The sequence below is a fragment of the Piliocolobus tephrosceles genome, chromosome 10, assembly GCF_002776525.5.
Source record: "Piliocolobus tephrosceles isolate RC106 chromosome 10, ASM277652v3, whole genome shotgun sequence".
Taxonomy (NCBI): Eukaryota; Metazoa; Chordata; class Mammalia; order Primates; family Cercopithecidae; genus Piliocolobus; species Piliocolobus tephrosceles.
This window is the reverse complement of record NC_045443.1, coordinates 43,821,123-43,842,168: the sequence shown is the minus strand read 5'-3', so window position 1 is coordinate 43,842,168 and position 21,046 is coordinate 43,821,123. Positions and strand designations below refer to the sequence as shown.

The 21,046-nt window shown below is 35.8% G+C and overlaps 1 protein-coding gene and 1 long non-coding RNA gene across 3 annotated transcripts in view; one reads left to right on the top strand and one right to left on the bottom strand.

The window, feature by feature from the left end:
- Window positions 1–17,357, top strand: part of SLC38A4 (solute carrier family 38 member 4) — a 59,907-nt gene extending 42,550 nt beyond the window's left edge. The window contains exons 7-16 of one of the 2 annotated variants that reach the window (XM_023231194.1): window positions 3,329–3,410; window positions 3,496–3,578; window positions 3,689–3,747; window positions 4,579–4,854; window positions 4,987–5,066; window positions 6,372–6,472; window positions 8,203–8,327; window positions 13,873–14,017; window positions 14,892–14,989; window positions 16,571–17,357. In XM_023231194.1, the coding sequence (XP_023086962.1) occupies window positions 3,329–3,410; window positions 3,496–3,578; window positions 3,689–3,747; window positions 4,579–4,854; window positions 4,987–5,066; window positions 6,372–6,472; window positions 8,203–8,327; window positions 13,873–14,017; window positions 14,892–14,989; window positions 16,571–16,672 (1,151 nt within the window). In that variant the 3' untranslated portion in view covers window positions 16,673–17,357. The remainder of the gene's footprint in view (window positions 1–3,328; window positions 3,411–3,495; window positions 3,579–3,688; window positions 3,748–4,578; window positions 4,855–4,986; window positions 5,067–6,371; window positions 6,473–8,202; window positions 8,328–13,872; window positions 14,018–14,891; window positions 14,990–16,570) is intronic. The other variant, XM_023231196.1, reaches the window with a different exon arrangement.
- Window positions 1–21,046, bottom strand: part of LOC111555282 — a 481,645-nt gene that overhangs the window by 91,526 nt on the left and 369,073 nt on the right. The window lies entirely within an intron of this gene.

Here is a 21,046-nt window from a genome sequence, read left to right as displayed (position 1 = left end):
TATCTATCTATCTATCTATCTATCTATCTATCTATCTATCTATCTATCTATCTATCTATCTATCTATTTATCTATCTATCTATCATCTATCAATCATCTATTATCTATCTATCTATCTATCTATCTATCTATCTATCTATCTATCTATCTCTCATCTATCTATATCTATCAATTTATCCATCATCTATACCCTACATGTCCTGTGTCAAACCATAACAAATTATATTTAGTCCCCTAACAGTACAATTTTAATATTTTTAAAAATCATCCATGCCTTCTTTTCACAGGCTATTTTCTCCCCTTGAATGTCTCTCAAAGTCCTCCAACCCTAACACACACACACAAACACACACACACACACACACACATTTTCTCTCTCACTTTGCTCACCTGGCCTATTGCTTCTCTAGACTGTTAAATACTAGTTCCTCTGGGCTCTCGTGGTCCTGTTTGTATGTATCTGATATGTAACTGTTTTCTAAAGGATATTTTAAAACACTTGAGTAGAGAATAAGCTTTTGGAGTCTGATGGACCTGAATTTGAGTCTATTTCTGTCACTATCTGTGACCTTGGGAAGATCACTTTACTCCTTTGCCTAATTTTTTCATGTATAAAATTACCTTACAAAGGCCATTGTGAGGATGAAATAAGGTAACATATGGCACATAATAAGTGTTCTGTATATGCTTCTCTCCTCCCTGGTTCTCTGCTTCCATATCCATGTCTCTGGAGTTGCCTGAATAAGTTTTTAAATAAGCATTTTAAAAAATTATAAAACAAATATATGATGATTGTGAAAAACTAAAACACTATGCAAATATATAAATTACCAAGAAAAGTTTGTGTCAGTCACCCTCAGAAATAACTACTCATAGGTTTTCCCTTATGCCTAATTCAATAAATACATTGAGTATTGCTAGTATTGGATCATCTTATGATACCGATTTTCAGCTTTATTTTTAAATTTAATAATGTGCCTTGAATATATTTGCATGTTATTCTTTTTAATGATTTTTGAGGTTTCCATTATACAAATGTGCCATAATTGGTTTACAGTATCCTTATTGAGGAACAGTTCGATTGTTTCTAATTTTTCACTGTTATAAAAATACTACAATAAATAAACTTGCACAGAGATCTTGCAAACAGGCAACCCATTTTAATAAATAAATTCACTGGAGTTATTGAGGATTTCTGGAATGCAGAAATTTCTTTAGTAATCTAGCTATACTCGCCCTGATAATGGATATTTGGTAAGCAGATAAATAAAATTCAGCGATATCTTAATGATTTGTGCTTAAAGAAATTTTTTTATATGTTAAGACTACAATCTTGGGTAAAATTTGACAGTAATATCAGAATGGTCTCATTTTACTGGTTTGGAGCCATATGCATATTAGCCCCCCAAATCCCAACAAATAGACCACTTTACATTTGTTTCAAACTCTCAGACTTATTAAGGTTTAAAGTATCAACCTTTTCATAGGATTGCCTTTTAGTTGGTCTCATTTAACAATAACCAGGTATAAGCATAATTAACCCTGAACTCAACAAGCTGAGTGGCAGCAGCATCAGCTGTGGTTCAAAGTATAGCCACTACTATGCTTCTAAATAATGGAATAAACTCTAAAGCAGTCTCTGGGTCAAGCCGCACACAAGTAAGAGGTGTGACTTTAAGGGAGTAAGATGAAATGTCATAACATCACCCCAGAAAAAAATGCCCTCACTTTGGTTACTTTATTTGATTAGTTGATATTTGGCATAAGAGAAATCTCTTGTATTTCTGTATTTAACAACTCTACATTTAGAACATTTAATTTTCTCAATCCCCTAAAAAATTAACATTTACTGCAGATGTTTTCACATTAAGAGATTAATGTCTGGATTATTCTGAATTTTTGAAGATCAAACACGTTAACATCACTGACATCACTGAAAATCAGCAATTAATAGCTCTAACATTGAATGGTACCATACCAAGTCAGCTAATCAGAAATATCTCCTGTGTTCACACTCTGTAAGATTTAGCTTTAGCCAAGGTCTTTTCAAAGATTAACCAGATAATGTGTACAGAAGATACATCTGCTATGGTAAAAATCGTTTCACTTTGACAGTAGAGAAGAAGCACTAGCCCTCCTGTTTTAGATGTAGTCCGTCCTTTTCAAGCTGTGCTTTTGTGGACATGTCAACTTAACATCTTGGACTTTTTATATCTCCATCGGTGGAATGAGAATAACAACATATATCTTGTCATCTCACAGGGTTTTTCAGATGATCAAATGAAGTAATGTGCAGGACTAAACAATGTGGGGAATTATTATCACCACTGTTACTTTCATTTGAAGTGAAGAAAATATTTTTAAACTCAGTAGTTTAATTTAAAATTTAAGTATGTGTTTTAAAGTGCCTGTCAGCAAAAATTCACTGGAAGGATGTAGGACACACTTAAAGTTTTCATGTCAAATTTGTGAGTTCTGTTTTTAACTGAATCTTTTGGCCACGTGTCAGCAAATTAGCGTTATCCTTCACCAAATGGATGGGCTTGAAAAAGGCATGATGCAGCAAAATTGTAATGTTATGCATTTGAATACATATTCATTTTTTCACGGAGAGGGCTTGTAGATTTCATCAAAAAATCTTTCACAAGAGTAGATAATGACTCATATATCACTTACCTAGATGCTCATGAAATTTTGCCACTTCATATAATTCCTTAGTTGGCCAAAAGGAGAGTAAGATGAAGTGGGGGTGGGGAACTTCTTTGACAAAGATGGAGAGAAGCTGTCATCTCTTGCATTCTTTTATCAATCCGGGAAGACTTTGGTTCCGACAATAAGTGGTCTGAGACTGTGTGCTCCTCAGACAGATCCCAGAGGACTAGATACGTGCCCATCTGCAGAAAAACAGAGGGGATGTATTGACTCTGCAGATCCGCCCTTTGATTCTGCCATCTCTCAGCTGGCCATGCCTTTTGTTGCCAGACTACTGCCCAAGTTATAGACACTAACACAGGCACACTGAGTATGGGCTATGATGATTTATAACTAATGAGGGCAGAACCTTAAAACTGCAGCTTCACTGTAAACTTTGGAGCTGGCTTTAACACAGAATCAGCCCTGATACTGTTAACAAAGGTCCAACTGCAAAAGCTAGAGGGTCAAATGTCTATCTTGGAAGAGAACTTGGAAGCAGTGCCAAATACACAGTGAGTATTTTTTCCATTTGGGGTATTAGATGTTCATCTTACTTATCCCAAATGTCATAACTTGCTTGCATGTGACTTCAGTGCTATCCACACCATCTAAGCTGTCACATTTTCCATTTTAGCAATGTCAAGCTACCTCTTTATCATTAAATATGAACTACCTGAAGTAATCAGAGCATTCATGGGACTTGAAGAAAATACTGGGTATGTCTTATGTTCCCTCTGTGACATCAAGTGACTCATTCTACTTGGTCTTTTCTGATTCTAAATCCTTGTCTCTCTCTTCTAGAGAATGGTACCTCAATGGCAACTACCTCATCATATTTGTATCTGTTGGAATTATTCTTCCACTTTCACTCCTTAAAAATTTAGGTAAAGATATTTTCTAACTGGAAATATTTTTATTTTTATTTCACATTTAAATAGGTAAGCTAATTGTAGATGCCATATTCAGCTTCCAAAATGCTTCTTCTAACTTCTAGGTTATCTTGGCTATACCAGTGGATTTTCTCTTACCTGCATGGTGTTTTTTGTTAGTGTGGTAAGTGATGTGATGACATGACCCTTGTAAGTTGGTTAGCATGAGATTCTTTCTGTGCCTAAATAAGCATCCTCATTTTGTTCAAGCACTTCACTAATATGAAATAGTTCTTGGATCACAAGTGATTTTCTTGTAGACTAATTTAGAACAAAAAAAGAACAGCTAAAATTTAAAGATAGTTGAGGTAGAACATCAAAGCTACTACTAATGGTTTGGTCTAGGCACACTGGTTATATATTGGGTAAAAAGGAACACTTCAAGCAGGAACATGACAATAATCTGGTATTTAGAACAGTAGAGAAGAGTCCCAGAAGAGAAAGAAGAATGCTATAGCCATATTCACATGAATCAGCCATTCTCTCTTACACATTCTACCCATTAAGATAGGACAAGGACAGTGGAATTAAAGAAGAAATCCTCCTCTCCAAGCCCCTGACAAAAGAGGGAATTTCTTGCACTATCATGAATGCCAAAATTTATAAAGCATTTCCCCAAAGAAGTAAAGGAGAAGGAAAAAAGGTTTTAAAGGCCCATGTCACTTTAGTTTGAAGAAATAAGGTAGTGATCATCTTTCTCATGGAAGGGCACGAAGGAGGGTGGGAAGGATTCATGCAAAATATTGTCCTGTTAACTCTAAGAGGCAGAGCTGCCAATCACAGCTCCGACTCTTCCCTTAGAACAGAGGTTAGAGGGAGTTTACTTTGTCCATTAGTCTAAAAGGAATGCCTAACTGAGCTCCCTCACACCCCACCCCATAAGCCACACATATGGATTATTTCATTGCTTTTTCTCAAAAAGCTGACATTTTTCTTTTTTAATGACTGAGTCTAGGTGATTTACAAGAAATTCCAAATACCCTGCCCTCTACCTGTTTTGGATCACAGTGTTGGAAATCTGTCATTCAACAACACGCTTCCAATGCATGTAGTAATGTTACCCAACAACTCTGAGAGTTCTGATGTGAACTTCATGATGGATTACACCCACCGCAATCCTGTGGGGCTGGATGAGAATCAGGCCAAGGGCTCTCTTCATGACAGTGGAGTAGAGTATGAAGCTCATAGTGATGACAAGTGTCAACCTAAATACTTTGTATTCAACTCCCGGGTAAGTGAGAGGTCCAGACTTCTGATGAGTACGGTTATGTGTTTTCTAAGGTTTTATTCAATAAACTGAGATGGCCTGAGATCACCATCTATGTTGGAATGCTAAACACGTGGTGTTGTCTTTGTTTTTCAGACGGCCTATGCAATTCCTATCCTAGTATTTGCTTTTGTATGCCACCCTGAGGTCCTTCCCATCTACAGTGAACTTAAAGAGTAAGGCAGCCATCATTTTAGCATTCTAATTTGCTTTGAAAATCTGCTCATATGTTCAAGGTTCTTTAAGAGGAAACACAGTTTATAGCTTCCTCTTCAGAGAAAATATGTACTCCATCCACCCCAGTAACACGCTTTAATCAGAAAGGTGGGAATCAGGCCACTACAGCACTACCTTATTTGCTTCTTTCTCTCCTTTCTCTCCACCGTAATGGTTCAGGGGAGGGATTTATGGCAGATGGACAAGGAGCCGATGGTTGTAATAATTTTGGCAGGTGTTGGGAATTTAAATTTAAATTTTGTTGGGAAGAAGTGATGTCAGCTGGACTAGAAATGAAAACACTCATGACGACCAAAACTTATGGTTAGGGGCAGCCTCGATAAGCCACTGATGTCATTTACAGTCAGCACCTAAGCCTTGTCTAGAACACATTCATTACAAGAGATGTGCCAATATCTGTCCTTTGTTGTCTTATTTGTACAATAGAGTCACTGGCTAGAAAATCTTGTTTCTTCCAGCTGATGGTCTGTGATTCGTTTGTATTCTTTTCCCTTTGAAGTTGTTGGTATTTGCTTGGGAACAAAGGATATGAACTCATTATAGCTGTTTTCCTCTTTCCCTTAAGGAAGGGTATTATATAATAATTCTCAACTTCTTTAATCTAGACATCAGTAGCCTCAGTCTTCATTCACTAAATAGCAAAACTTTCCCCATAAATTCTGATTTACCTCATAAAAAATTTCAGAACACTTTCAAGTATTTTGATGTCTTTGATTTACTTTGAAAATCACGTGTAGCAGTTACTCCAGAAGCCTGACAATTGATCTTTGGCAGTCAGGTTCCCTCTAGAATGATTTCCAGAAGTTTTTCAGGTAATAATGTCAGGATTCCCAGTAGTCTGGACTCTTGGCAGTAGTACTTTGCTGACTCTCCTAGGTTCTTTTCCTCATCTATAGTCATCTCATTATGAAATGCAAAAACTTTCTATGTTAGAAGCCTGTTTGATCTTTATGTTAATTATATTCTTATTCAGTGGGCAGGCTTACTGACCGACATGAAATAGACTGTTCCTCTTCTAGGGAAATGATTGATTTTAAGACTGAAGGAGTAGTGTTTAAGAAAAATGGAAATGAATCCTCATTAGCTCTCTAAGACAAATTTAAATCAGCTATAAGTTTATGTACTAGAAATATGTCTTCACGATGAGCAATACAGATACACTTTTTTATTTACTATTTTAATTTTGAAAAGTGATTTTTTTTGTAAGTCTAAAAAACAAAGCTTGGTGTTCTTTATTTTTCCAGTCGGTCCCAGAGAAAAATGCAAACAGTGTCAAATATTTCCATCACGGGGATGCTTGTCATGTACCTGCTTGCTGCCCTCTTTGGTTACCTAACCTTCTATGGTAGGTCACTCTGTGAAAGTCATACTCTATGTGCAAATCCTTGTTAGGCTGATCCTTGACCGGGGTAGGTATGATTTTTTAAATTGCCTTCTATAAGCATGATCTATAGATGACACATATTCAATTAATATACTATTTTAGTGACACTTGACCTGAGGAAATGGGGCCTGATTCAGCCTGGCTAACAAGTTACAACAATTTGTGAATTAACACATATTTTATAAAAAATATCCCTCAAATGAAATTATTTTCCTTTAGGGATAGATGATATTTCTTTGGCTAGACTCCATAGTTCAACTCAGGCTAGAAGTGATGAGAATGAATCCGCTTGCATGTGATAAAGCTCCTTTGATGGAATTAGTAGCTGCCAAGCAAATGGCAGGGAAACTGCCAGGTCCTCAAGTTTCAACTTGCCTCCTATTTACCAGTCAAATCAAATCTGGGAGCCTGGGACTTTAGGTAAAATTTTTGACCATCCCGTTCTATTTTGTTATACCAAATGATTTCCTGAGAAAGAGGACATGACAGAATTTCCTTCAATCTGAGAATGCACTACCAAAAAATAAGTGACTGTGGCCACATTAGATTATGCCTGCAACATTTCCTCTCTGGCATCTTAACAGTTCACAAGGGAATAGGATTGTACTCTTTCCATGAAGTGTAGCCACATAAACAGATTTTTTGGAATCACATATTGACCTGGTAGCATATGTTTACATGAATCAGTGTATCAATATAAATATATTTTTGTATAAGCCTCGTTTTAAGGTTTTTAACTTAATTTTTTTTTTTCTTACTGACTTGATAAATTGAATTGAAGGTATGACAAATTGTGGAGGAAAGATTCAGGAGTAGGCTACCATTTGCTTAGGTTTTCTTTCTATTTGACTAATATTTGACTATTAACCAAACATGTGCTTTAGATTGGGCATTAACTTTTTGCTGGTTGTGAAATAATGAATGTCAAGGTCAATACTACTGAAGGTATTTTCACTCCTTTTTGTCTGATCTTGAGGTGGAAATCCAACTACATTTGATTCCATAAATATTTCCTTGTTATTTGTGTTTGGAATCCTGAATGAATGTGTTTTCAAGTAGGGCAGCATCTTCATCTTAGAGTAGTATCCATTGGGAGACCCTGTAAAGATTATACTAATTTATCCCTGCATGTTACTTATACTTATTTTAATGAGTTTCATAAGACAAGCAAAAACTTGAAAAAGCCCAAAAATACCTGTTTTAGTGTGGTGATGGAGTCATAGTTGTTGAGCTTGAAAAAATGGTAGCAATCATTCATCCTAGAGTTTACACCCTGGGTTTGTAAACTGCATCAGGAGTGGCTGCACAGGTAGGGGTAGGGGAGGTGGTAGGCTGGGAAAGACAAGATATGGGGCTTGGGCCTCTCATCCCCTTCAACAAGAACACCTTGGTCTCTGTCTGATTTGTAATTGCCTCTGTACAGCAGAGATAGATTTATCACAATGCAAATGAGCTTGAGAGGCTCTTTATTTTGTATTATAGCTTCTGCAACTTTATAAGCTTCAGGACCTCTTTGTTTATTTGAATGAAGGTTGCATAGCTAATGAGCTCAGAGGCAAGACCAGAGGTGCCTGGATTCCCAGACCTAAGTCTTTTCCTCTGTTCTGTGTTCTCTCTATAAAATGTTGCCATAAGTGACCCGTGCTGATTTGGCAACACCAAGAGGGCTCATTCTCTTCTTCCTGTTGTAGGAGAAGCTGAAGATGAATTACTTCATGCCTACAGCAAAGTGTATACATTCGACATCCCTCTCCTCATGGTTCGCCTGGCAGTCCTTGTGGCAGTAACACTAACTGTGCCCATTGTCCTGTTCCCAGTAAGTACATAAGACTTTGATGAAAGAAACCTACTTGACCCCATAAATTAGCACATGTGTTCTACCTTCATTTTGATTTAATTATAGGGTGAGTTTGCAATTGCAATGCCTGAGGATATTGTTATTTTCCTATAGCATTTTGAGCGACTTAAAATTGGCCATTTAATGTGCAGATAGAGCAAGTAGTTTCAGGTGATATTTTTATAGTGTAGGAAAAAAATCATAAAGCTTATTTTTAAACTCAAATTTGAAAAGTGGAGCTTGAGCTTCCATCTTGTGGATTAGTAAAACTGAGTAGGAGTTCATATAACTTCGGAACCTTGAAAGCCAAAACCATGTTAACTTTCAAATCGTATTGAATTTCATCACAGTTTTGAAGGCATTTCATTTTTTTCCAGTTTGTCGTGCTGCAATAATATCCAAAAGTTGCCTTATTTAACCTGACGCCTTGAAGGCTAATGAAAAGGGGATTCATGTTAAGTAAATTATATACCAGAAAAAAAATTTTCAAAAATCAGTTATGCTATCTATCACATATCTCTTTCACACACGGCCTCTGCCAGACTCACACCAGGTCACCCCTCCCTGGCATTTGTCATTGGCGTCAGTTTGTTCTGAGATCCCAGAGCAGAGCTGGTAGTGAAAATTTGGGTTGTGTGAGCTAAAACCACCACCTAAGGATAAACACAGGTCTTCACCCTCCTGCCAACTCCTCTTTCATAAACACTGAATTTACTCATTCATTTGAGGGGGAAAAAAATAAGTGACACAGTAACCAGCACTGTCCTGGACATAATGTTCCATACAGGGCTGGCATATGAAGACTATTTCTATAATGACACTGTGGTCACTTTAAATGCAGCTTGTGTGCTGAAATATATTTTGGCACATTCCTTTTTCATGAGTGCATGAAATCAGATCCGTATTACTATGGTGGCTAATATTTTACTCTTAAATCATGTCTTGCCCCTAATATATCTGAAAGTATTTCAGATGACATACACATAGCTTTAGCCTAAAATCAGCTCTGTCTTGGGTACAGGACAGAAGATAACCATAAACAGAAGGTATATGATAAGATAAAATTGCCAGGCAAAGAACTTCACTGAGAAAATATCTGGAGCCCTTCTTTTTATGTGTAAAAAAATCACTCACTAAATATTGGCACAGTATAAGCGCTCACATCATTGTAGAATCAAAGCATAAGAAATCTATAATGTGCTTCTGTGTTGCTTTATTCATATTCATATAGCGTTTTCAAATCATGGTCTTAAGGGATTGCCAGAATTGGCCATTGTCACACAATGGCCATTGTGTGGCCATTGTCACACACAGACAGCTGGTAACAGTTCAACCAGTGCAGCTCATAGCCCGACACTGATGGCTGCAATTATTGTCATGGGAAGTAGAAGTCATTTACTGATGAACATTTCACCTCAGCATGGAAAATCCAAATCTCCCTTTAGAAATTCTTACCCTGTGTGAGAAATAAAGCACTGGTATAAATCTGACCATCAGGAACAGCAATAGTCTGTAAACATTAGATACCATTAGAACTAAAATTGACCATAAGAACCAGAGTTCAGAAAAATGACTAACTACCATCCTTCATTATGTATTTCCACTCAACATTAGCATTTATAAAACATTTTGCACATTATCTTGTCCTCACCCTTGTAACATTACATTTAAATAATCTATGTAAGTGCTCCACTGCCCCACAGAGTCGTAAGTCCCTGGGACTTGCGGATGTGCACAGTGACTGGCACAGAGGGTGAGCTCAGTCGTGCTTGGGAAGAAAAACAGTCTTCAAATGAATCTTGCCTTGTCTTGAAATGTATAAACTGCCTTTTCTACCAAAAGCATAGACACTCTTTCCCTTGGTGACATGTGAAACGAATTCAGCTGGGTTGAGGATCTGGGCTAAATGAACCAAACCTCCCTATAGATGATGGATACATAGAGATGGTGACAGAGAGTAGTTCAGCTTCCTTAAGTGGATCTCAATCAAGTCCTCTGAGGTTAAATTCAATTTTTTTTCTTTACTAAAATGATAAAAGTTGTTATTGGTGCTTTTGCTTGTTTATTTCATATAACTTAGGGCTCAGATTTTCAATGTGTCAAATGCTGACTCACAGCATGTTTCTCCTGATAGTTTATTTCATTTAAGGAACTCTTGACCCATAAGAAGTTTATTTACTTGCCTTGATATCATCACATATTAATAATAAAACAAATAAAACCTAATCTGGATTAAAATCTATCAGCTTTAGGCATTATTTTGTGTTCTCCTTCTTTCAACGTGATATCTGGGCTCTCTTTCTCAGGAATCTGAGAAGATATGACTGGGGCTTGTTTTTCTCTGCTTCATTTATTATCTTTCTTTTCTCCAATCAGGTTAGTTTTTTCCTTCTTAGTAAAAGGTGCATAGTAACTGCTTGTAAGATTTGTTGAACAAGTGAATATGTGAAATGAATTAAGATGGTGTTTTCAGTAGCAGCCCAACATTTCTTTCTCTTAGTAGTGGGTGGGGTATCTATAATGGAATGGCACCTCCTTCCAGAGGACTGATCATGTCATTTTCAGCTTATGCTTCCCTTTACAGTAAAATTCCCATATTTCCATAAAGAGCAGGAAACCAAATAATGTTAATGGATACATCATGAACACACAGACTCAAATTTCACCTGCTATGCCTTTGAAAAAAGATCCCTAGCCACTTGTATTTCATCTTATAGTTAAAATCATTCTTTTCACTTATGTTGCCTTCAGATCTCCTGTTTTGAAGTGTATGTAGATATCGACATAGAAATGCAGCATATATTGCTATGAACTGCAGCGGAGTAGTAATTTGTAGGTATTTCCAACATCCTTGCCTTAAGCAAACCTGCAAAATCAAAGTGTGAGCTCCGTCTAAACAGTGGGAGAGGCTTTTTTTTTTTTTTTAAGAGTGAGAGCTAAGACTCTCACTTCCTCCTGTGCCTCCACATTTTTGACCTTCACATGGGGCCCCTGCATCGGAATACAGTACCGCCTAACAGGATCCTGTTCAGGACTCTTTCTCTGGAAATAAGAGATGTTGTCTCTAGAGCTGCGTAGACCTTAATGAAATCATTCTGGGTCAGAGGCCCTAGATGGTGCTGGGGACCTTCCCTCACCCACAGCATCTGACCCACATTTGCAGGTTCCTAGCAACTTATGTCAGTAAAGAAAAGGGCACATAGCTAAGTGTAAGAGCAGATGAGCCTCGGTGGGAATCAGCAGTAGCCTGCCCTGGCAAAGGTAAACAATGGCTGGGGACTTTTGGTCCTAGGCTCACTCCTCAGGGAAGCACTTTAACATGGAATGGCCAGCAGGTTTCCTTCCTGATCTTTTCCACCACCACTACCACAAGCCTAGTACCTCCCTCCCTCTTTACTCTGTTGCCCTCTTCAGGAATGCATTGGAAGCCACCTTCAGTTCTGTTTGAAATTTTCTTATTCCTTATTCACAAAGAGGAGGAAGCATTTGCGTTTACTCCAACCATTCTGCCTATTATTCCCATAAACTTTCTGTACTCTCATATCATCAGGCCAAATGTCAGTCTTTCTGGGAGTTAGTCTTTCTGTGACTATTTTCTGAAAATGAACCTATATTCCATACTTGTTTATTCTATCTGTTTAACACTGTGAAACAAATTGAGTCCTCAAGCACTATGTATATACCATAAAAAGCTTATTTTAAGCCTACCAATTAGACCAGTTTGACAATATTGAATAAGCACTAATTGCAGATCATAATGTAGAATTATAGGCTGCCGAGGAAAACAATATCACACCATTTGCTTTCCTCAGTTTACTTTTCAGAATGAGTTTCATAATGTTCACTAATCCAATTTTTAAAATTCTTTACAAAGTTATTCTTAAACTATTTCCAGAGACTATCTGGTTTGTCATTTTAGAAATGAAGTTGCCTTTTCAGCCTAAACAGATGGCTTTAATTTTTGGTGGAGTGGTATGAAAGGAATGTCACATGAGAAATTGCAAGCTATTTAGTTCGAATTTTTTGTCATTCATACATGTTTCAAAATATATTTGACGTTTTCCCTCTTTTAAATGAGTTCCCATCTCTGTACCTTAAGTGACTTCAGAACTAAAATTTTAAAGTGAAAATCAATCACAGCATTTCCAAAAATGTGAACTCCTGGCTTAACCGAAGCGTTCACTTACTGGAAAGCTGATAGAGTAATTCCAATAAGTCAAAAAAGTGTTCTCTAAAAGATTCCAAAGATAAGAGTGTTTTCAACTTTGTTAAGCTGTACAAACACAAATGTCACTCCCTCCCTCTGCCCACAGGATCTTTATCCAGTTACAACAGAGTAACTTGAGCAGCTGCTGCAAAGTGAGCCTCTTTTGACCCTTCGCCTACTTATTTCAACTGCTGAAGTAGGGCTGAAATCTGTCAAGGATCCTGAAGGGAAGGAAAAGATTCATACTATTCAATTTAATTTAAGCTTTTATTGAGTGCCTGCTGTGTGCACAACACTGAGCAAAAAAGTCTGAGGAATGGTTAGATTATTAGGTCCTATTCCTTGCCTTTCATAGATTTACAATCTATTGATAGGGAGAGGTACAAAGGAGAGAAAGAGGAAGGAGCAAACACAAAAACGTCACAACTTTAAGATGCCACCCTAAAATTTTATTTAAAAATGTTAAATAAAATGCAAAATTAAGGGAAACCTGGGTTCGTAAAAATTCCTTTCACAATCTTGTGTAAATCAATTCAGTGCTTGCCCTTAATGTTTCATCCAGTCTGATGAGACATGTTTCATGATCAACAAGGGTTTTACTGTGTTTCTTAATTATGTGTCTTACCTGTTATCTCTTTATGACTGAGATTATTTTTGACAATAAATTCTGAAAACTAAGAAAGTGAACACATAAAATATTGTCTTATAAAATACGCTAAGGAAAAAATGACATTCCATCTCAAATATCAAAAGTTAGCATCAAGACTGCACAACAAGATGAAAGTACAGTCATGTGTTGCTTAAAAATGTGGACATATTCTGACAAACGCATCTTTAGGCAATTTTGTCATTGTGCAAGCATCATAGATTGTACTTGCAACCTAAATGGTGGAGGTTATTATAAGTAAGGCTATATGGCGTAGCCTAGTACTCCTAGGCTACAAACCTGTACAGCGTGTTACTGTACTGAATAGTGTAAGTACCTGTAACACAATGGTAAGTATTTGTGTACTCAAACATAGAAAAGGTACAGTAAAAATACAGTATTACAACCTTAGGGTATCACTGTCTTATATGTTGTCTGTTGTTGACTGAAATGACCATACTTAATACCACTGAACTGTACACTTAAAAATGGTTAAGATGGTAAGTTCTATGTTATGTATGCTTTATAATAATAAAAAATTGAAAAAAAAGCATCAAGATCTTTTCTGGGAAAAAGAAAAAGAAAGAAAATGCATGAGAGTGATGAGAATATTTGAAATAATAAAGTCAAAAACAAATAAATGATCTTGCCTTTGAACTTTCTTGTTTAAGATTCGTACATCAGTGACCACACTGTTATTTCCCAAAAGACCCTTCAGCTGGATACGACATTTCCTAATTGCAGCCGTGCTTATTGCACTTAATAATGTTCTGGTCATCCTTGTACCAACTATAAAATACATCTTCGGATTCATTGGTGAGTTTCAGAAAGGCTTCAATTTGATCAACCCAAACTCACGCCCCATTAAATGGTGGACAGGGAACCAGTGCTTGGTCATCCAGATCCCCATCTTTCTCAAGCTCACAGATTCCCTTTATCCCTGCGAGGCTCTGATGATCGAGCTGGTCACATTCTCTTCCTCCTAAGTGACACTGGGAGCCACCTTATAGGTCATTTAGTCAAGCTGCTTTTTCTGACAGATGAGGAAACTGACCCTTATAGAAGTCAAGTCATATGCCTTGGTGTGGACTCAGGATTTGGACTTAGGTATTAGCTCTGTCATCAGGAAAAGGGGAAGATAGATTTTACCTACCAGAAGCTCTCTGATACTATGAGTATCAGCTGAACATTAAAAGGTATCTTCAGAGGAATAGAAGATTGATTATGTAAAGTGTATTATTAGTATTTCCCATAACTGCATGGTCCATTAATTTTCATTCTACTCATTGAGGGGTTACTTAAATTTTAAACACAATCTAAAACTTTAAAAGAACCATGTGTAGGCAACGTGAAAAGTAAGAGGTGGATAGGGTGTGTCATGAGTTCAGCTGCCTTAGTATGTATTTATATTACTAATCCCCTATAAATTTGTGTTAAATTCAGCCTCTTGTTGCTTATTATATGTTGCATATACTTATGCAGTTTTGATGTTAGGTACATTTTAATTATCTCTATAAACATATCTTCTATGAATAAATAACCAAGATGAGCTTATGTGACTTAAATGTGTGTTTTTAGTGCTAAGTATAGGATAGCTTTATATTTGGTTTGTTTAAAGTGTGTAGTGGCATCTCTTTTGCTAAGACCTGCTGGGTAAGACATTGACCTTGCCCTGTGTTTGTCTTCTCAGGGGCTTCTTCTGCCACTATGCTGATTTTTATTCTTCCAGCAGTTTTTTATCTTAAACTTGTCAAGAAAGAACCTTTTAGGTCACCCCAAAAGGTCGGGGTAAGTAAGCCTTGCAATTTCCCCCATTATTAGTTGTTCTTCCAAGTAATTAGAATAAACCGGAAAATAACATAGTTCAGAAAAATGAATCAATATACAAGAACCAAAAATCAAAAATGTGCTAGAACTCTCTGGTAGCAGAGAAAGGAGATATATTTCTGAAACTCAAATGATTCTACTTCAAATATCAAATATCCTGTGTTGAGTCTGTCATACATGTCAAATAGTACTAGCCTTTCCCACAGGCACACGAGCTTCAGGCACATGGCAGTGTCCAATACCAAGCTGCTGTTGCACTATCCACAGAAAATCATGCAAGAAGGAATTAGACTTTCTAGCGGTGTTATGGAATAACTTAAATATTTGGTCATGGTTGTTAGTTTTGCAAAGCCAAAAGAAAGATGTTGCTTTTGTTTTCCCCTCCGTAGTGCCTGTTGTCCCTCGTGTGGACTAAGATCCAGCACAGAACCATTCATCGTTCTGCTAACCTCTTTAGATACAAAATACAGTCTTATTAAATCAGGGAGTATACATTTCTTTTCCATAAGACTACTATAGAAACAAATGCTAGAAATAATTGTTTTTCCAATAAGGAAACACTATCTTTCACTCCTTAATAAAGTCATGTTAAGACTTAAAAATAATATTTCTTACTGAATTACTCTGAATTTTTACCTTGAAGTCATTTACCTTTGGGATGTTTCAGGGACTTCAGGATAGTTTGGTATCAAAAGGTCCATCCAGCAGCTTGCCCCCAAGTTTTAACTCTATGTAGCCCATCTTACTTGGATTTTTACAGCAGTGTGAACTTGGCAAATTACCAGCAGCTTGCCCCCAAATTTTAACTCTATGTAGCCCATCTTGCTTGGATTTTTACAGCAGTGTGAACTTGGCAAATTACTTGCCCTGTTTGTGACCTACTTTCAGTTTGACCAATTGTGAAATGAGTACAATTATCTCCTAGACCCTTTCTAGTGAAAAATTTTTAGTTGCTGCTTTCTTATATGTAGAATTAGGAGGTTTACGTATGTGATAAAATGTAAGGCCTCTTCTAGTGTTAAAATGCTGAAGTATTTTATATGTAGGTATGTACATATGTCCTTATATATGTGTGTGTATATTATATGTATGCACGAACACACACATATATACACTTTTTGTTGCCACATCTATTAAGCTTTTGGTTTTGTTTGCTTTATGAAATTAGAATCATATCATATAGGCTATTCTTTTATAATCTGCTCGTTTTCACCTAAAAGATTGTAAGCATTCTCCAGATTATAGAATATTTTTCTGTCCCTTGATTTTTAATAATCACAGGGTATTCCATCTTCTTGATGTACTAAATCAATTAACTATTACTCCATTGTTGAACCTATAGGTTGTATCTCTCCACTGTATTCATCTTCCTTCTCCAACTAGGATTTGAAATTGACTGATTGGTTAGGTCTGGGCATCTGAGCTATTAAGAATAATATGGCTCAATATATAGATCAGATTGCCATATTATGTAAATAACTAAAAAACAAATTGTACTAAGTACGGTTTCTGTGTTCCTAACAAAGTCTCTCTGAATTACAGGCTTTAATTTTCCTTGTGGTTGGAATCATCTTCATGATTGGAAGCATGGCACTCATTATAATGGACTGGATTTATGATCCTCCAAATTCCAAGCATCACTAACACAGGGAAAAATACTTTCTTTTTCTATTGGAAATGGTTGCAAGTTATACTCCAAAAGACATTTGAATTATCTTGATTGGAATGTTATTCATAGGAAATAACAGGAAGATTCCAAAGACGTTTACCAGTAATATCACTAGGCACCTGCAGAAGAGGAAAATCACTGATTTTGTCAAGGAAGGTTGTGTGAGTGTTTAAAAGAAAACCTGTGGTGCACATTTCTACCCAGGTCTTACTAGAGCAGTGTGAGATGATGAAGGTGTATTTTTGCTGCTTTATGGGCAGAATAAGGGTAACTGCATGTAACAGTCATCAGATAGTACTCTTTCCCCTGCTGTCTCCTCCCCCTGCACCCCCTAAAAGAGTACCAAATATTTGTATTCTCAGAACATCAAACAAAAATGTTCTGGTGGCAAAGCTATCACCATTTAATGCCTTCTCTCAGTCTTGTACCAAACTCTCTGGTCTGTTTACTAACAGAGGCAAAAGGCATGTCTTAGGAACTGTTTCTGTAAGGTACATGAATGGTCAGACACCAGTCTAGAGCATCTTACTGTCAACAGCAAAATGTTATTTTGCCCACCCTGTTTGTGACATTGAGTTAGTGACTTCTATATTCAATAGATTTTTTTTTTGTAAACATTAAAACATCTATATTTAAATGTTAAAACACTAAATATAGAGAGGGGTTTTATTTCAATCATAGAGCAACAACAAAAATAATGCTTATAGCTAAACTACCTGTTCTAGAAAGCATCTGCTTTTTCATGTTAGTCCTACATCCTCTTGTCATATTTCTGTCATTGAACAATGCTGTCCCTCTCGTCTTCCATCGTCATTCAGAATTTTAGAAGACCACAATCATGTGGAGATACACTACCCAGTATTGTTTGATACATTTTTATTTGATAAACATTCAGTGCAGGAAACTGTGATTTGCTATATGTTTATGTATATAATCTTATTCTGTAGTCATCAGAATGTTAATGTATGGTACATTTGATTTTTATTTTTTACATGTGTAGTTTTCTTTCTTCACAAAGCATTTATATTTTTGGGGGTGGGGGCAGGGAATTAAGTTGGTGGGCTCAAAAATCCATTCATATGTATCTGTCTACAAATGTCTGGGGATAATTTAAATTTGAAACCTAAGTTATATATAGTTCGGCAATGCTCTTCTTCAATATTTACAATAATAGGATGATCTACAAGAAAATCAGTTCCTTTTTGCAAATATTATCAATACTAAAGTTGTTCTTTTAATTTAGCATGTCTAAAATAGGATTTAGTTCAGTTTAACTCACACAGATGTTTGTTGACATTCATTGGCCATTTAATACCATGTTGAGTGGTTCTCCATAAAAGTGTAAGTGCTAACACTACAAAGAAATGCACACAATCATTCTTGCTCACTTCTATAACAAACTTACATAAAATGGATTTAAAAATTCCTACTCACAGCCTAAAATTTCTGGAGCTCACTACTTTTATTTTCAAATCATAGTAAGAACACTTGTGTATTTTATATTTTAGTAAAGCCAATTATGAAATACAAGTATCATACATGTATGATAATACTAAATCATATTTCAATAAACTTTCTGGACTGTGCCTAAGAAAATATATTGGTTTTATGCATTATTTTCTAGAGGTATAATACCATAAAATGGTGCACTCTGCTATGGAAATTGAGCATTACTAGAAAGTATCATAACTTTTGAGCTACTATTATTTGAAAAAAAATCTGCCAAATAGCATCATTAAGAAATATTTACATTTTCACTTATCTAAAGAGTATACAAAAATAGAAAATGGAAAAAGATATCTTCTGAATGTTCAAGAGCATCCTATAGTGCCAAATAATAAAGCACCATTTTTTCTTCATAACCAAGATTAAAATTCATATATACTGCAGGGCAGACATACATATGATAACTTGTGCTGATTAACCCCATTTGTAAACAGATGAAAATTTTATTTTCTTATTTCATTTATAAGATGGCTCAATGTATTGGGAGGCTTCTTTTTTATTATAGAAAGTGTATATTGGTATATAATAAATTAACTTTTCAAGTGACTATGGTGTGATTTTTGATCTATTGTTAAAGAATGCTGTGTTATTTGTACATGAAACAAAATTTAAAATCCAAATACTGTCTTTCTTTTATTGGTGTATGTTCCATTTTCATTGTTAACTTTGACACAAAACTAACATCTATAGCCATCATCATGAAAATAATTGCCATCTTATTTTTGCAAAATAGATATTTAATCCTAAATTATTATGATTATAATTTTGGTATAACATGTATACCACTTAGAATGAATTTGGAAGAAATGAGTCTTTTATGGTTAGTTCAAAAGAATCCATTGAAGATGGAAAATGAGAGAATAGAAAAAACATGTGAATAGTAAAATAAGGAGCAGAGAAAATATGGAGGCAGGGAAAACATGCGAGTCCTAAGGATTGATTATGAATGAACAATTAGGGGGATTGGTGATTCATAGGGTAAGTATATGCTTAACTGTATAAGAAACCTCCACATAGTTTTCCACAGTGTTTCTACCATTTTCATTTCCACCCGTACTACATACAACTTCCACTGACTCCACAGCCCTGACGACATTTGGTATTGTCTTTTGTACTTTAGCCTTTCTAGTGAGTCTGAAATGATGATTCATTGTGATTTTCATTTCTGCTTCTCTGACAACTAATGTTGGAAGCTTTTCATATGTTTAATGGTCACTCATATATCTTCTTTTGTGAAGTGTGTATTCAAATCTTTTGCCCATTTTTAAAATTTAGGTTTTGTCTTTTTATTGTGTATTTGTAGAAGCTCTTTAAATATGGATCTATGTCCTTTGTCAGATTGCTAATGTATTTTCCCAGTCTATGGTATGGTCGTTTATTTCCCTAAAGGTGTCTTAATTACATCTTCCTCGGGACAGGTCAGTATAGCTCAAAGGTTTGCAATTTATGTCTTAATGAGATAAGATTAATCAGAGTGGTATAGTCAATAATTAAATGTTTTCATATCCTGGGCCTATATAGGTAGACTGGATCATCTAACCAAGATGCAAAAAAAAAAAAAAAAAGTACTTATAAAAACTTATTTTAAATTAAACATCTTTATAAAAGCAAACTACATCAGCATACATTAAAGCTAGCCACAAGGCAAAAACTATACCAAGAAAAAAATAAAAGAAATTTTAAAAAGAAGCCCCAGAAGCCTCTTGATATGGTAGGGATCTGTGTCCCCACCAAATCTCATGTAGAATTGTAATCTCTAATGTTGGAGGTAGGGCCTGGTGGGAGGTGATTGGATAATGGGGGTGGTTTTTGTTTAACACCATCCCTTTTGGTACTGTCATAGTGAAAGTGAGTGAGTGAGCTCAAAATCTCATTGTTTAAAAGTGTGTGGCACTTCCCCCTTCTCTCTCTTCCTCGTGCTCTGGCCTTGTGAAGTGCCAGCTCCCTCTTCACCTTCCATCGTGATTGTAAGTTTCCTGAGGCCTCCCCAGAAGCTAAGCAGATGCTAGCATCATAATTCCTGTATAGCCTGCAGAACCATGAACCAATTAAATCTCTTTTCTTTATAAATTATCCAGTCTCTGGTATTTCTTTATAGCAGTATGAGAATAAACTAATACACCTCCTATCCTCCAAACTTAAATCCTAAACTTTAATTTGTTGCACACCTACTCTTAAAGATTGACTAAAGGAATTTCTTCAAACACAAAGTAAATGATAAAAGGACAAATGTTGGAGGATCAGGAAAGAAGAAGAAATGAAGGAAAGATAAGAAATGTGGGCACATACATAAGACTATTCTGTTCTTAATGAGTTTTATAAATACATTTTTGATTGGAAAAAAATACTGATATTCAAGACAAAGTTTTTTTTAATGGGGAAGGTAAGGGACCTAAACAGAAGTAATGTGTCTACACTTCATTCAAGGTGGTTAAATGCTGATACCAATAGACTGCAATAAGTCACATATGTCTAATGTAATACACAAAACAACCACTATAAAAACTATACACAGACATACATTCAACAACACTATAAATTAATTAAGATGAATTTATAAAAAATGTTAAATAACACACTGCAACTCAAGAAAAGCAAAGCAGGAACAAGAACCAAAGAAAACAAATAATAAAATGGTAGGCCTAAACACTAATATATCAATAATTACCTTATAAGCTAGTGGTGTAAATATACCAATCAACAGAGATTGGAGAGTGAATAAAAACCATGACCCAACTATATGCCATTTATAAGAAATTTACTTCTAATTCAATGACATAGCTGGTTGAAAATAAAAGAATGGAAAAAATATACATACAAAAATTAATAATAATATAAAGAAG